Source organism: Protobothrops mucrosquamatus, unplaced genomic scaffold, assembly GCF_001527695.2.
Source record: "Protobothrops mucrosquamatus isolate PMUCROS unplaced genomic scaffold, P.Mucros_1.0 scaffold237, whole genome shotgun sequence".
Lineage (NCBI taxonomy): Eukaryota > Metazoa > Chordata > Lepidosauria > Squamata > Viperidae > Protobothrops > Protobothrops mucrosquamatus.
The window spans coordinates 575,849-590,160 of record NW_015386587.1 but is presented as its reverse complement, the minus strand read 5'-3'; the positions used below and the strand labels follow the sequence as shown (position 1 = coordinate 590,160).

The 14,312-nt window shown below is 42.4% G+C and overlaps 1 protein-coding gene across 1 annotated transcript in view; it reads right to left on the bottom strand.

The window, feature by feature from the left end:
• The window catches only part of LOC107286028 (protein 4.1), a 53,583-nt gene extending 39,819 nt beyond the window's left edge, over nt 1–13,764 (bottom strand). The window contains exons 1-3 of the mRNA XM_015814323.1: nt 12,936–13,764; nt 3,740–3,796; nt 2,850–2,912 (exon numbers count right to left, since the gene is read on the bottom strand). Coding sequence (XP_015669809.1) covers nt 2,850–2,912; nt 3,740–3,775 — 99 coding nt within the window. The 5' untranslated portion in view covers nt 3,776–3,796; nt 12,936–13,764. The remainder of the gene's footprint in view (nt 1–2,849; nt 2,913–3,739; nt 3,797–12,935) is intronic.
• Between the last annotated feature and the right edge of the window lie 548 nt (nt 13,765–14,312).

Sequence of the window (14,312 nt, the reverse complement as noted above, 5' to 3'; positions counted from 1 at the left end):
TTTTTTTTAAATGACCTTTGTACTCCCAAACAAGGAAAATCTTTGCTTGGTACAATAAAAATCTTTGCTTGGTACAATAAAATTGAACTGCACACATTTTCATTTGAAAAATCCTTGGATTTTACCTCTCTGCAAATTCTGGGACATTTTCAGTCTTCTCTATTTCAAAATCAAAATCAATTTTCAATATAAGAATATTTGTGCAACATTGTCAAAAAAAGGCTATATCTCATTTTATACTGTTTATGTTTAATGTTTTTAAGAGTAATAACAGCTAATTTTTAAAGTTTTATTGAATAGGAGCATTATTCATTTTATATTTTCATGTATTTTAGTTTACTATCTTCAGTAAAAAAAAACTTGTCTGAATTAAAACAAATGGTTTGTTAAAACACAAGACCTTTCAAAAATATTATATAAAAAGGAAAGTCATCCTTCCTTTACTGCAATATTCAGAAAACAAAAGGCTTCCTGATAAAGAGTACAGGTTATGACCACAATCGAGACCAAAATTTCAATTGCTAAGCAAGACAGTTGTTAAGTGAGTTTTGCCCCATTTTACGACCTTTCTTGCCACAGTTGATAAGTGAATCACTGGTTGTTAAGTTGGGAACATGGCTGTTAAGTGAATCTGGCCTCCCCATTGACTATCCTTGTCAGGTCACAAAAAGTGATCACATCACTCCAGGACACTGCAACTATAATAAATACAGTCCAGTTGCCAAGCGTCCAAATTTTGATCACATGACCACAGGAGTGTGAAAAATGGTCATAAGTCATTTTTTTCAATGCTGTTATAACTTCAAAGAGTCATTAAATAAATGGTTGTAAATTGTAGACTACCTGTAAGTTACTATCAATTATACTACTGTTTTGAAGGATAGTGTGGCAATTTAAATATTAGACGAATATTGCAATCTTAAAATGACTGAAAAATATACCAAAGTTTAATTGTAGCTAGTGCACTTTTAATTTCTTTGTCTTCATCTTATTGTTTGAAGTATATAACTTTATGATTGGCTTCTTTGGACCAAAATTTTTCTATTTATTAGAATTAGATGGGAACAATCCAAATGTTTCATAAACAGAATAAAAAAAAGGACAGAAAAAGAATAGTGGGTAATTATTACAATCAATCTGATTGTTCTTGCTGTTATTGATGATGGTCTGTGAATATCTGCAACAATACAATTAGGCTCAAATTAAATATATGAAAACAAATTAGAAAGTGGCATTGGGCTACATATTTATTCCAGAACCTGATATGATAAAATTACTACAAAAAAGAGGTAAGTGCTTTGGATTAAAAAAAACTACCAAGAGTAGATAAGAAATTAAAAAGCTGAATTATAGAGGAATTAAAATGATATAGATGAAATATTCACTGCCTCTTGCCAGATCATCCTATGTTGACTGGATTACACACCAGATTAATTTTGCCCCAAGCTCTGCATTATAGCAAACTCAAAGCTATATAGCACAAAATTAAAAATAAAAAATTAGTTAGTACATTAAAAAAATCCTGACACTGCACAAAAATCTCCTATGCTATTTCTGAAATTGTGATTAAAAGATAGTAACACACAAAAACAGAATCAGTATAAGAAACACACATTCTCCTGTATCAGTAATATATGATTGGAATGTTCAGTATATTCAAAATCATGTTCAAATGAGGCAAAAATGCAGTGAAGGCAACCAATCTCATAAATGTAACCAAAGAAATTGAAAATTATCACTTAGAATGATAAGAAATATCAAGTCAATTCAGTTTAAATAAAGTAAATGATCTTACACATCAGGAATGAAGTGATGACATTCTACTTTCTCTTTTCAAACTTATTGGGAAATTTAAAGGGGAGGAATTATTCTGTTTAAATGCTGTTGAGAAATTGGCCACATTTGAGATGGAAGAAACAACTACATGAACTTTTTAACTATGGACAAGCTTAGTTTTCCCCTTCCCCTTCTTTGAAGATATAACCAGGGCTTTTTTTCTCATAAAACGCCCAGAATGGAGTTCCGGCACCTTTTTTGGATGGAGCCTTATAGAGTAGGCAAGGCGGGTTGTATGACGTGTGTGAGTTCCAGCACCTTTTTTTTTTTTTTTTAAAGAAAAAAACCACTGGATATAACCATTCTAGTTTTGATATCAACAGCACTGATAGAAGTAGAGATAGTTTACGACATGCTACCTATATGTGGGATGTGACAAAAATACTCAGTGAGCATCATGTTATGAGGACTAGCTGTAAATACCACTCATTCAAGCTCCATCATAAGTTGAAACAGTTGCTGAATGAGGTGGTCATTAAGCGAAGACAACCTGAAAAGCTTAAAAGAAAAGGCTTTGAAATTAAAACTGAAGATCAGGGCAAGTCTGTTACTTTGATTGAACTCAATCCTTTTAAGTGTTTCGTTAGTCAGACACATGACATCAATATTATATAACTATTCTGGGATTCTAGCCTACAGAATGGCATCACAAAATACAACTCAGACAACCTTGCTTATTTGTGTCAGTCATATAATTGCATGCTTGGAGACCCTTATGCATAGATAATCGTGTAATGAGCTGCTATGATTTATAAATACATTTAAGTGAAGACTGATCCCAATCACATATTTTCAGATACCAAGAAAACAATGTAAACAGATAAGAAAAATGGTTGCATAATGTCATGTTTATTATGACATGCAAAAGCCTATTTCTAATGAAGTCATGCAACAGCATGCACACACACCTCACCCCAAAAACACAAATGCTACAGCAGAGGCGAAAAGAGTTTAGCAAAGGATGTAGAGGTCCAGGCAAATGCAACTGAAAGAAGCTTCAAAGTCATACAAACCTCCAACATTAAATTGCTATGTCTTATATAAATGTTTTCACCATCTAGTCTCTTTGATCTTTTCTGTGAAAGAAAGGGGGGGAAAAACAAAACAAAAAAAAAACACACACAAAAAAATTAAAAAGGTTGTTCTTGCAGGTATTTGCAGATTGGAAAACGAAAAAGGTTAAACTAACATTCATAGAGCAATGATTTGCGAATGGGGTATAGTGTATGGAATCATAAGATCACGTGGAGAATATGAGAAATGGGTATGGTCCTGCTCATGAATGATAAAAAAATGTAATGGGTTCTTTTTAAAAAGACAGTTATCATGACTCCATCATTCTGCAAGCTGTTTTTCCACAGAGACACAATAGCTATGCAGAGCAGTGGAAGTGTCCTCCTGGCTCTCTAGTGTACATAAAAACATTTTTGAAACTAGTATTTATTAATACATATTTCAAAATTTAAATACATCTATTTGCTTTTTCTATTACAGTAATACTTGTTTTATACTTCCTAAATTGTTGACTCCTCATAGAAAGTTTTGTGCAAAATAATTAGGAAATGAGAAGTATAATTAAATAAACTTTTACTAATTCTTTGGCTAATTCTGATTAATTTTATTTACAAACAAGCATCAACTGATAAAAGCACAGGAAGCAAAATATTGTCTTTTTAAATATGCTGCATATGCATGAGTGATATGATAATTGTTTTGATGGAAGTGAAAAAAAACAGCTAACCTTCCTCATTCTTATCGGGTCTTCCTCTTTTTCTGCACGCTGCTGTTTTATGATAGTTTTTTAAAAAAAGACAAAAAAAATGGGTACATTTATTTGGATTTGTTTTAGCCTTTTTCCCCCTTTTTCTTTTTAAAGAAAACAAAGCAACCTAACCAGACAAACCTGATTTTGGTCGCCATTTGTGCTGGGTATTGACATTTTGATATGCGTTTTCCCCACCTACATTAAAAAATAAAGTGGCAAAAACATTTTTTGTTAATAGTTTTGAAGATAGCATTTCTTCAAAAACTACCGTTTGTTTTTGAAGCATTATGTAAACATGCATTAATTAACATGCACTATTATGAAGACATAAATAAACACCATACTTTATAATGACAGTTTGTTAGTCCCATATAGTTATTTTATTCAGCATTTTGAATTTTATTATAAGTATAAATATGTAAAGAGGCTTAAAATACTTTATACAGCTATACACTTCAAAAAGTCTCTTCCAACTTTTTCTTATTTCTCACTGTGACGAGCTTCTAAAAAATACAAGAAGCATAAGAAAATCTCTACATTGTATTTAACTTGATTCTTGTTGCAATGAATGTTCTAACTCAGGGGTCTGCAACCTTGACAACTTTAAGACTTGTGGACTTCAGCTCCCAGAATTCCATAAGTCTTAAAGTTGTCAAGGTTGCAGACCCCTGTTCTAACTGAATTGGGGTGATGATTTGGAGTAGTAATTCAGGAAACAGATTAGATTGCAATCCATTCCTTACAGAGAAATTTGCTTGAAAGGGAATTATGCCGGTTTGACCAATGTAACAGAGAACAAGCACAAAGCAGGGTAGCAGGTTTGGAACAACGAACCAAGAGATAAAACAGTCAGTAGAACATCAACTGAATGAGAAGGGGCGTTGTCTTACCTGAACGCCGTTTCTCAGCACGGAGATGGATAATCCACTAATGGGTTAACTCCTGCCCAATCAGATCAAGTCCTGCCCAATCAGATCAAGTCAGCCAAACTTGCCACGCCTGTCCTGGGCCTGATTCCCCAGTTTTCGACGAGGGCGCAGCTACTGACTGACAGCTTGACGTGTTGGCTCACAGAACTAATCCTAGGCCTAAGGACCTAACTGGGTGGGTGTGGATTATCCATCTCCGTGTTGAGAAACGGCGTTCAGGTAAGACAAAGAAAGCCCCTTCTCCAGCACTGGAGATGGATAATCCACTAATGGGACATACCAAAGCCCGCTTGTCCTATGGGAGGGAAGCAGGCAAGTTTGGAACCGTGTCGCGAGGCACCACCTGTTGGAGAACTCTCCTGCCAAAGGATGCCTCGGCAGATGCGTACCTGTCCAGTTTCTAATGCTGTATGAACGGTGACGGGGAAGACCACGTGGCTGCCCTGCACACTTCCTCGATGGAAGCCTGCGTGGCCCAGGCTGCGGAAGTGGCCGCACTACGTGTAGAGTGGGCCGTGACACGACGTGGAACCGGCAAGGAATCAGACTGGTATGCCCCCGCAATGAAAGCTCTTATCCATCGGCCGATTGTGGAGGCTGAGACCTTCCGACCCTTTGAAGAAGGGTGGAAGGAGACAAAAAGTGCCTCAGAGCTGCGGAAGGCATCCATCCTTTTGATATAATAACAGAGAGCCATATAATAATGCCATTGACGTTCCAGGTCATGGGAAGGATTAGGGCAGAAGTCCGGAAGGACGATATCCTGGGCCCTATGAAAACGAGAATTAACTTTGGGGACAAAGGTAGGGTCTAAATGAAGGGTGACCCGGTCCCGGTGAAAAACACACAGATCCTCCCTGATTGAGAGAGCCGTCATCTCAGAAATACGACGGGCCGAAGTGATGGCCACTAAGAAGGCGACCTTAAGGGATAAGGACCTTAAGTCGCACGAACTGAGAGGTTCGTAAGGAACCTTGGTAAGAGCCTGAAGTACCCGAGGTAATTCCCATGAGGGATACCTATGGACCACAGGTGGCCTGGTATTGGTCGCGCCCTTGAGAAAGGAACGAATCAAGGGATGCTGACCCAGAGAATTAACAGTATTGCAAGAAAGCAAGGTAGAAAGGGCCGCCACCTGTCTGCGCAAGGTGTTAGGTGCCCATCCTTTATTCAGCCCCTCCAGTAAGTAGTCCAAAATATTCGGGACAGTTAATGTCGATAAAGGTAGTTGATGAGTGGAACACCACCGACAAAAATTCTGCCATGTGGCATTGTAGATGCGGTTGGTAGCCGGCCTACGGGATGACTGAATTACGTCAATGACCCCTGGGGAACAGGACTCCTGGGATAAGAGCCAGAGTTCAAGTGCCAAACGGCTAACTGGAGCCATTGTGGGTCTGGATGAGTCAGGTCCCCCTGGACCAGTGATATTCGGTCTGGAGGAATTTTCCAAGGGCGCGATTGGGAAAGACCGACTAGGTCGGCGAACCAAGGTCTCCGCGGCCAGAAAGGGGCTACCAAGAGAACCTCCGCCCTCTCCTGCAGAAGCTTGCGGATAACCGCTGGGAGAAGGGGGAGAGGGGGAAAGGCATAAAGAAGGCCGTCCGGCCACAAAGCCCGAAGGGCATCTACTCCCTCTGCCCCCTGAACTGGGAAGCGTGAAAGGAAGCGCGGAAGTTGTGCGTTTGTCTTGGAGGCAAACAGATCTATTATGGGAAGACCGAATCTGTGAGTGATTTCCCTGAATAACCTCGGGTGCAGACGCCATTCCGAGTGGTCCATGGTTGACCTGCTCAGGAAGTCTGCCCTCTTGTTTGCCTCCCCCGAGATGTGGTCCGCCCTGAGGGAGGTGAGATTGGTCTCTGCCCAGGATCCCAGTTGCTGGGCCTCGGTCAGGAGCGCACGGGATCGGGTGCTCCCCTGCCGGTTCACATGGGCCTTTGCTGCCACGTTGTCCGTAAGGACGAGCACATGTTGTTTCGCTATGTTGTGCCAAAAGTGTCGAAGGGCTAGATGTATGGCCCTGAGTTCCAGCCAGTTGATATTTTGTCTCAGGTCCGACCGAGACCACCGTCCTTGGGCCCATTGAGATCGATAGTGTGCTCCCCAACCGAACAGGCTGGCATCCGTTGTGATTGTGAGCCGAGCAGGTTCCTTGAAAAGAGACCCTTTGGTCATGGCTGGAGAGAGCCACCATCTGAGGGAACGTAGCGGAATCCTTACCTCTCGGGTGGAAGTACTTGTTCCCTGTTTCTGATAGGGGAGCAGAAACCACTGAAGGGACCGCGAGTGTAACCTGGCTCAGGGGATGATCGAGATGTAGGATATCATCTTTCCCAGGAGCTGGGAAAGACCAGAAGGTGACAGAGACTTTTCTCTGCAGACCTTGAGAATCAGGTCCCGTATACTGTCCCTGCGTTCCTGGGACAGATAAACCCGACACTCCACCGTGTCTATTATGGCCCCTAGATGTAGCAATCTGGTCAACGGGGCTGTCTGACTTTTCCTGAAATTGACTGAAAAGCCATGACTCTGTAGGACATCGATCACCAGTCTCAGGTCTGCCTGAGCCCCCCGAGGGGAGGATGACTGTATTAAGATGTTGTCCAGATAGCATTGCAGCCGAACCGGCATTAATCTCAGGTGTGCCGCGAGAACCGCCAGAACCTTGGAAAAGACCCTTGGGGCCGACGACAGGCCAAATGGAAGGGCCCTGTACTTATAATGACGCCCCCTGTAGCTGAATCTGAGAAACTGGCGATGGCCGGGGATGATGGGAATGTGGAGGTATGCCTCTGTGAGGTCCACTGAAGTGAGAAAGTCCCCCTTTCGGATACTGCCTAGGATGGACTGAAGTGTCTGCATTTTGAACCTTCGGTATGCCAGATAAAGGTTCAGACGTTTTAGATCTAAGATCGCCCTCCATCCCCCCGAGGTCTTGGGGACTACAAAAAGAATGGAGTAGAATCCGAGCCCCCGTTGAGCTGCAGGCACCGGTTCTATGGCTCTGATGTCTAATAAGTGACGGACGGCCTCTTGCATGAGACCTCTCCTTAGAGACTTTTTTGATTGAGGACAAGAGATGAACTGTCTTGGTGGGTTGGAAATGAATTCCAGAGACAGGCCGTGATGGATGGTGTCCAGAATCCAGGCGTCTGTGGTGGTGACCTCCCATTGAGTGACGAAGAGGGAAAGCTTCCCCCTATTGGAGGATCCCCTGGGGAGTCACTTCCTGCGGAAGGGACGTCCCCCGCCTCGAAAGGGCCGTTTGGGCTGGAATTGCTGTCTAGGTCGTGGAGCCGGTCTGTCAACTGGGCGGTCCTGCCTGGGAGTGAAGGGTCGAGGTGGTTGTGTGGTTGGAGAAGTAGCTGCAGACCGAAAGGACTGCCTACGGTTGTAAGGGGTAGACCGTCTGTCGGACCGCTTAGTAAGGTGGGCCAGAATTTTCTTTTTATCCTTGTTCTCGGTCAGAAATGGGGCCAAGGCATCCCCGAACAATTTATTACCTTGGTATGGAGCCACTGCCAGATGCCACTTGGACTTGGCGTCTGCCTGCCAGTGCCTTAGCCATAGCATATGGCAGGCTGTCACGTTGGATGCCAAGGATCTGGAGGAAAACCGAGCAGCGTGTAGAGTCGCATCGGAAGCGTATTCCGTTGCGGCTACTAACTTGCTCAGGTCCTGATCTGTGCGGACATCGTCCGGGGGGATCCTGGCCTGTAGCTGACATAGCCAGATGAGGGCGGACCTGGTGAAAAAGGAGGCTGAAGTGGATGCCCTGATGGACCACGTCGCCGCCTGGTGTGACCTTCTAAGGGTCATTTCCGATCTGTGGTCCTCAGATTTTAAGGCCTCTGCCATACCCCCCGAAATAGTGGAAGGGGAGAACAGATGAGACAGGAGTTCATCCACCGTGGGAACCTTCAACACCTCATCTAATTCTGAGGCCACGCTAAACAGTTTATCATTCCCACCTGGAAGGGGAAAGGTACCTGGGGAAGCCCATTGTTTCTTAATTGCGTTGAGGGACAAAGCTGGACATGGAACATGGTGTTGAGCGATCACCGGTTCAACGAAGACGGGGTCCGCCTCTGAATCCGTTGTGGAAGCCACTGGAGCGGATCAGGCCGGTCGCCTGTGTGCAACCGAGCTAACCTTGCGAAGCAGGGGAAGAAAAAGAGATGGATTAAATAGCCCTCCGAATGGGGGAGGATCCGGTGTCGGTTCCTCCTCCTCTGACCACGAGGCGTCAAGAGTCTGATCCTGTTCCGGGGTCAATGAGATTCCACTAAGGGAAGAATGGGAAGGGGAAGGAGGGTCACGGGAACTGTGATGTGCTGGACGTGAGAGCGGAAGGGAAAGCAAGGATTCCGCTCTGGGCATCGACGGAGTCCTGACCGCAAGGGCCCTCTCCACCGCCTGAGCTACCAGGGCCTGGATCCTATCATCCAAAGATGGAAGGACTGACTCCTCCCCTCTAAGCCCCGCAGCTGTGGGTGTAAAGGTGGCTTCTGGGGCCTGTAGGGCCAGTGGGGTAGAGGGAGACCTGAAGGTATGTACCTCAGGTACCACATCAGTTTGACCATAAAAGGTGGAAGATTCTGTCGGCGCCCAGACTTCCTGAGAAGAAGAAAGACCGAGAGGCAGATCAAAGAAGGTGGACTCAGTCTGTACAGTCTCAGCCCTGGCCTGTTTTTGAGCCTTTGAAAACTCTTTTTCCAATGCCTGGTGTCTCCTGCTGGCCTGTTTGTCAGCCAATTTTGAGGTTTTCCCTCCAGAGGCAGCCTTGGGTTTGATCTTGGCTGCGATCCTACCAGCGGCCTCTTGGGAAGGAGATCTGTGCCTTTTCCGGGCTGAGGAGGAAGGAGAGGCGGCCCTGGATTGGGAAGCCATGTTATCCTCCATGCTGGTATAAAATCTTCAGGTGCGCGAGAGGGTGCACCTGGAAAGGGGATCAATTGGCTGATAAGGTTGTAGGGCAAAGGCTGGAATTAGGTTGCCCTACACCCCCCCGGTCACCGAACCAGTGGTATCCAAAGAACCAGTTCTACTTGCAGTCGCTATGACTTCCACCGGAAGGTGGATTGCGGCCTGCTAGTGAGGCTTGCTGTGTTGCCAGGCCAGCAATATAAAAGGTGGCAACAGTACAGTGTCAGAGGCTAGGAACTACTGTATTAATCAGCAAGCCAAGAGGTGACCAGGACTTGAGACACCAAGAGGCCCAATAACAAGGTCTTGGGCCTATGCCAAGGATAAGAGGAAAATTTCAACTGCCACAGGGAATCTCCAAGGATGACCTGAGAAAATTTATTCCCCCCCTCAGACAAACCTTGGCTGCTACGACCAGTGAAAGATCCTTGCCAATGAAGCCTGAGTGAGGCCTTAGTTGGAGCAGTAGAATGTTCCAAAATGGCGGCCTAAATAGAAGCCCAAAGCCTTCAAGATGGCGACCGTGAACTGCGGAGCCCCTGTGCAGGGACTCCAACTAGGGCAGATTAAACATCAGGGACTGAGAGAAAAGCGCCCTTAATTGAATCAATCACTGCCTAAATAGGTGGAAATTTCTATTTCCACCTCCCCCCACCTTCCCTTGCAGTCAGCAAGGCTTTGGAACCACGCGGTCGCAAAATGGCGTCCGCGACTCACCACGAACACCCTCTGCGGTTCCGAATCGATTGAAAACCACCCGGCCTGTCGCACACTTCTCGGGGAGAGAGGACTGAAAAAAACACTCTCCCCAGCTGATCGCCAGTGTTTTGTGACTCCAGAAGCCTCCGGAGCGATCAGAAACAAGAGAAGAAATTCCGAGGCCCCTTCGGCCTCCGCGAGTCAATCCAGGCTCTTTAAGTCCTTCGGAGCTGCAGCTGCACGCTCCGACGCCGGGGGGGGAAGATGGTGAGAATGTGGGGGAAATGTGGAAAGGGGCTCGAAGGAGGAACAGATGGAACAGACCCCCCTTTTAAGAGGAAAGGCGAAAATGGGGGGGGGGGATAGTTTGGAATGAAAAACGGAATCCTCCGTTTGAAACTGAAACCTCCTGGAATCAGCAGGAATAGTCCTCTAGAGGAGCGCTGGTCCCAGCGCTACTCAGGGGACTAAAAGTTAAGGATTCTGGCAACCTAAGATATTAAAGTTAATGGATAATCCACTAATAGGTAACTACCTGCCTGTGAGCCAAACCTGCACGTCTGTCTTGGGCAAGATCAAGTCGAAAACTGGGGAATCAGGCCCAGGACAGGTGTGGCAAGTTTGGCTGACTTGATCTGATTGGGCAGGAGGATTAAGTTAACCCATTAGTGGATTATCCATCTCCAGTGCTGGAGAAACTAGGTATCAGAGCAGAAGTAGCCAAGAAGACACTAATCAGAAAAAGAAATCCAAAAAACTTAGTGCATAAGATGAACAGAGGCAATACATTTGAGCTAAAGGAAAAACAATAAAAGAGTGTTAAACTAAACTGTTTACACAAACAGTCTAATAGAAGTGGGGAAAGAATAAAGGAAGAAGGTCCCAGCAATGGAAATCTATCAATTCTGAATTCCTTTGTTCTTACACATATGGCTTTGGCAATCCTCATAGAGTAAGGACTGATTATCAAGAATATTAATATGCAGAGAAAAGGATCTAAGTTTACACACTGGTTTGATTTAGCCAGACATTTTGGTTACATGTTTCTTAAAGATGTTTGCAAGTTCAGTGTTTGAATTGGGTGAATCAATTATGCAGCTATTAAAGATAGGAGAGAATGCACACTTTTTTCATTTTTAAACAGTTCAAAGTTTTAAAACCAACATTAAAATGTTAAAATCTTGCTGAATACTAATAAGCAATGGCAGACCATATTTCAACTGTCAACTTTAATACAATATTATAATAAGATATTAGCCGAACTGAACTATACACATTCATTGTCAGTAAACCCCACTGAAACCAATCAGGTGGTATTTTTAAATATAAGAATATAGGATTTAACTGCAATAAAATAAAGGAGTTTATTTAACCAAAATTAAATTTTAATATATTGTTTTAGACATTTTCATGCTGAAGTCTGGATTATGAATAAGTTTTTCTATTTTTTTCTCTATTAAAGTCTGAGGAATGGAATTTGAAGAGAGAAAACCCACAGGCATCCATTCCAATTACTGTAATTTATATGCAAGAAATTTCAGGGCACAATGAAAAATCAATCAAAAATAAGAGTTAAAATATAGAGCAAGATAATAAAACATTACTAGCACAATAACAATGAATATAATGAACTCTTTAGATCCCAATTTAAAGGTAATATATCTAAAATAATGTTTCATTTCACATATTTAGGGCATAACACAATGCATGTTATATAACTTTTAGATTTTTCTTTGAAGAGACTCTCAAGCAAGTCCTTTATAGTATTATTGAAAGTTATATGCATATAGTTGGAAAATATCTTAAATACTTATCCCTTCCTATTGCTTTCTATTATTGATACATTGTATGATAAAGACATCTATCTTAATAATCATTATCAGTAGCTCTACTCCAAACTCTGAATTCATTTGCATCAATGACAAGAATTAACTAACTGCAGCTAAGCCATACTTTTAAAGAAATATGTTTAAGCCCTGTATTGACTTTTTAAACATTTGGATTCTTTTGGAGTTGGCACTCATAATAAATCAAATGAATAAATAAATCTATGTAATTAGGACAAAGTCTCTTAGCAATCTGTAATGAAATATAGAGACAAAATCTAACCCATTGAATAAGTAAAAGCAGCTCTAAGAAAATACATGAAGAGGGATTTTATAAGCACCTATTTTGAGTAATATATTTCATTAATCATTGATGATTAAAATACAAGTGACTATTCAAGCAATCCAATTTGCCACTTATAGTGTCAATCTGATAGACTTGCTCAGAATTCCTTCAAATTCCAAGTGCAGTGAATGAGTATAGAAGATTTGTAATAAAGTTAAAATATACATTGAATATAGTGTCAAAGAAGAGCCAAAAGGTATGTGAAACTGTCTCTAACTGCAGCTAGAGATCATGGTAATTATGTGTGGGGAAAAAATATGGCTACAAGTTAGTATGGTTTTAAGATCTCAGAATAAAATAAAAAACTATTGGAAAGCAAAGTTTAGGAAGTACACTGATCAACACATTCAGAATTATTTGGTTATAAGGAAACCCTGAAGAATGTTTGGCTTGAAACTTTCTTAGGTTGTAAAAGCAGTGCTTGGAAATCAATGTAATTTGCTCTTTCACCTTCAGTCTGAGGACAAAACCAGAATAAGTGATAAATACTTTTACCGGCTGCCTATGCAAGTGGTTTAGCTCTAAGTGGGATCCATCTCATACCTTATTCTAAAACAAACAAAACCATCTTTACCAATAATGATAAAAATGGTGGACCATCATACCTGAAATCCTTCAGCTGGTTCTGTTTTGGCTTTATCTTGCAAAGTTCCTTCAAGTTTTACTTCTTTTTTTACTGTTTCCTTTTCAGTTTTAAGAACTGCAGGTTCTTTGTTGACAGATACGGCTGGTACAGTTGGCTCAGTAACATGGCTCTGAGCAATAGCTGGTGCAGATGTAGGCCGCGGGCTTCTATCAGGTGTAACCACTGCTACTGCTAAGCAGAAATAAATATATCTTCAGTTATAATACAGAACAGAATCAAGAAGAAAGCCACAACACTGCAAAAGAAAGATATGCAAAGCAATTGGCATGTCTAAAGCAGAATTTATTTTAAATAATGCATGAAGAAAAATGCTAAGGAAAACATTTAATACCACCAAGAGCTGCACATTTAATGTTAGTGAACAATACACTATGTAAAAAGCTTTTTTATTTCAAGAGTCACTGTACAAAGTAGGTAACTGGTGAAAATAATTATCACAGGCAATATATCATCATCTAATTACTGCTATTTCTCATAGTAATAAATGCAAAACAAGATCACTTGAGTTACTGACAGGACATAAAACCCTTATCAGCTATAAAGATTATTTTAAAAAAGTATTTTTGTTTCAAAGGGTGGCCCAATCGTAATACTGGTTGCTTTTTTAAAAGCAATTTTCAGTTACTGTATATCCTATGTTGTGAGAATAGTGCAGAATAGTGCAGAAAAAGCCCAGAATACATGACAACAGTCTTTAACAGCTTTCTTTCTCTTAAATGGGACAGTGAAACACAACATAAATTACATCACCTCTAAGATGCAACAATAAATTCAGACTGGGTCCTAAGAAAGGGGCGTTGTCTTACCTGAACGCCTTTTCTCAGCACGGAGATGGAGACTCCACCATTGGGTAGTAGACTGTATTCCTGCCCAATCAGATCAAGTCAGCCAAAGTTGCCACGCCCGTCCTGGACCGTTGATCTCCAGTCTTTGACGCGAGCGTAGCCATTGACTGACAGCAAGACGTTGTGGCTCACCAACTAACTGGCCCTATGCTTATACAAAATGTACAAGGGAGGGAGGTGGAGTCTCCATCTCCGTGCTGAGAAAAGGTGTTCAGGTAAGACAACGCCCCTTCTCCAGCACTGAGATGGAGACTCCACCATTGGGACATACCAAAGCCTACTGTCCCTGAGGGTGGGTAGTAGACTGGTCCCGAGTGGCACTTTGGGATAAAACCTGTTGGAGAACTCTCCTTCCGAATGAAGCCTCAGCCGAGGCAAATTTGTCGATTTTATAGTGCCTAATGAAAGGAGAAGGCGAAGCCCAAGTGGCTGCCTTGCAAACTTCCTCGATGGAAGCTTGAGTGGCCCATGCCGCCGAAGTAGCCGCGCTC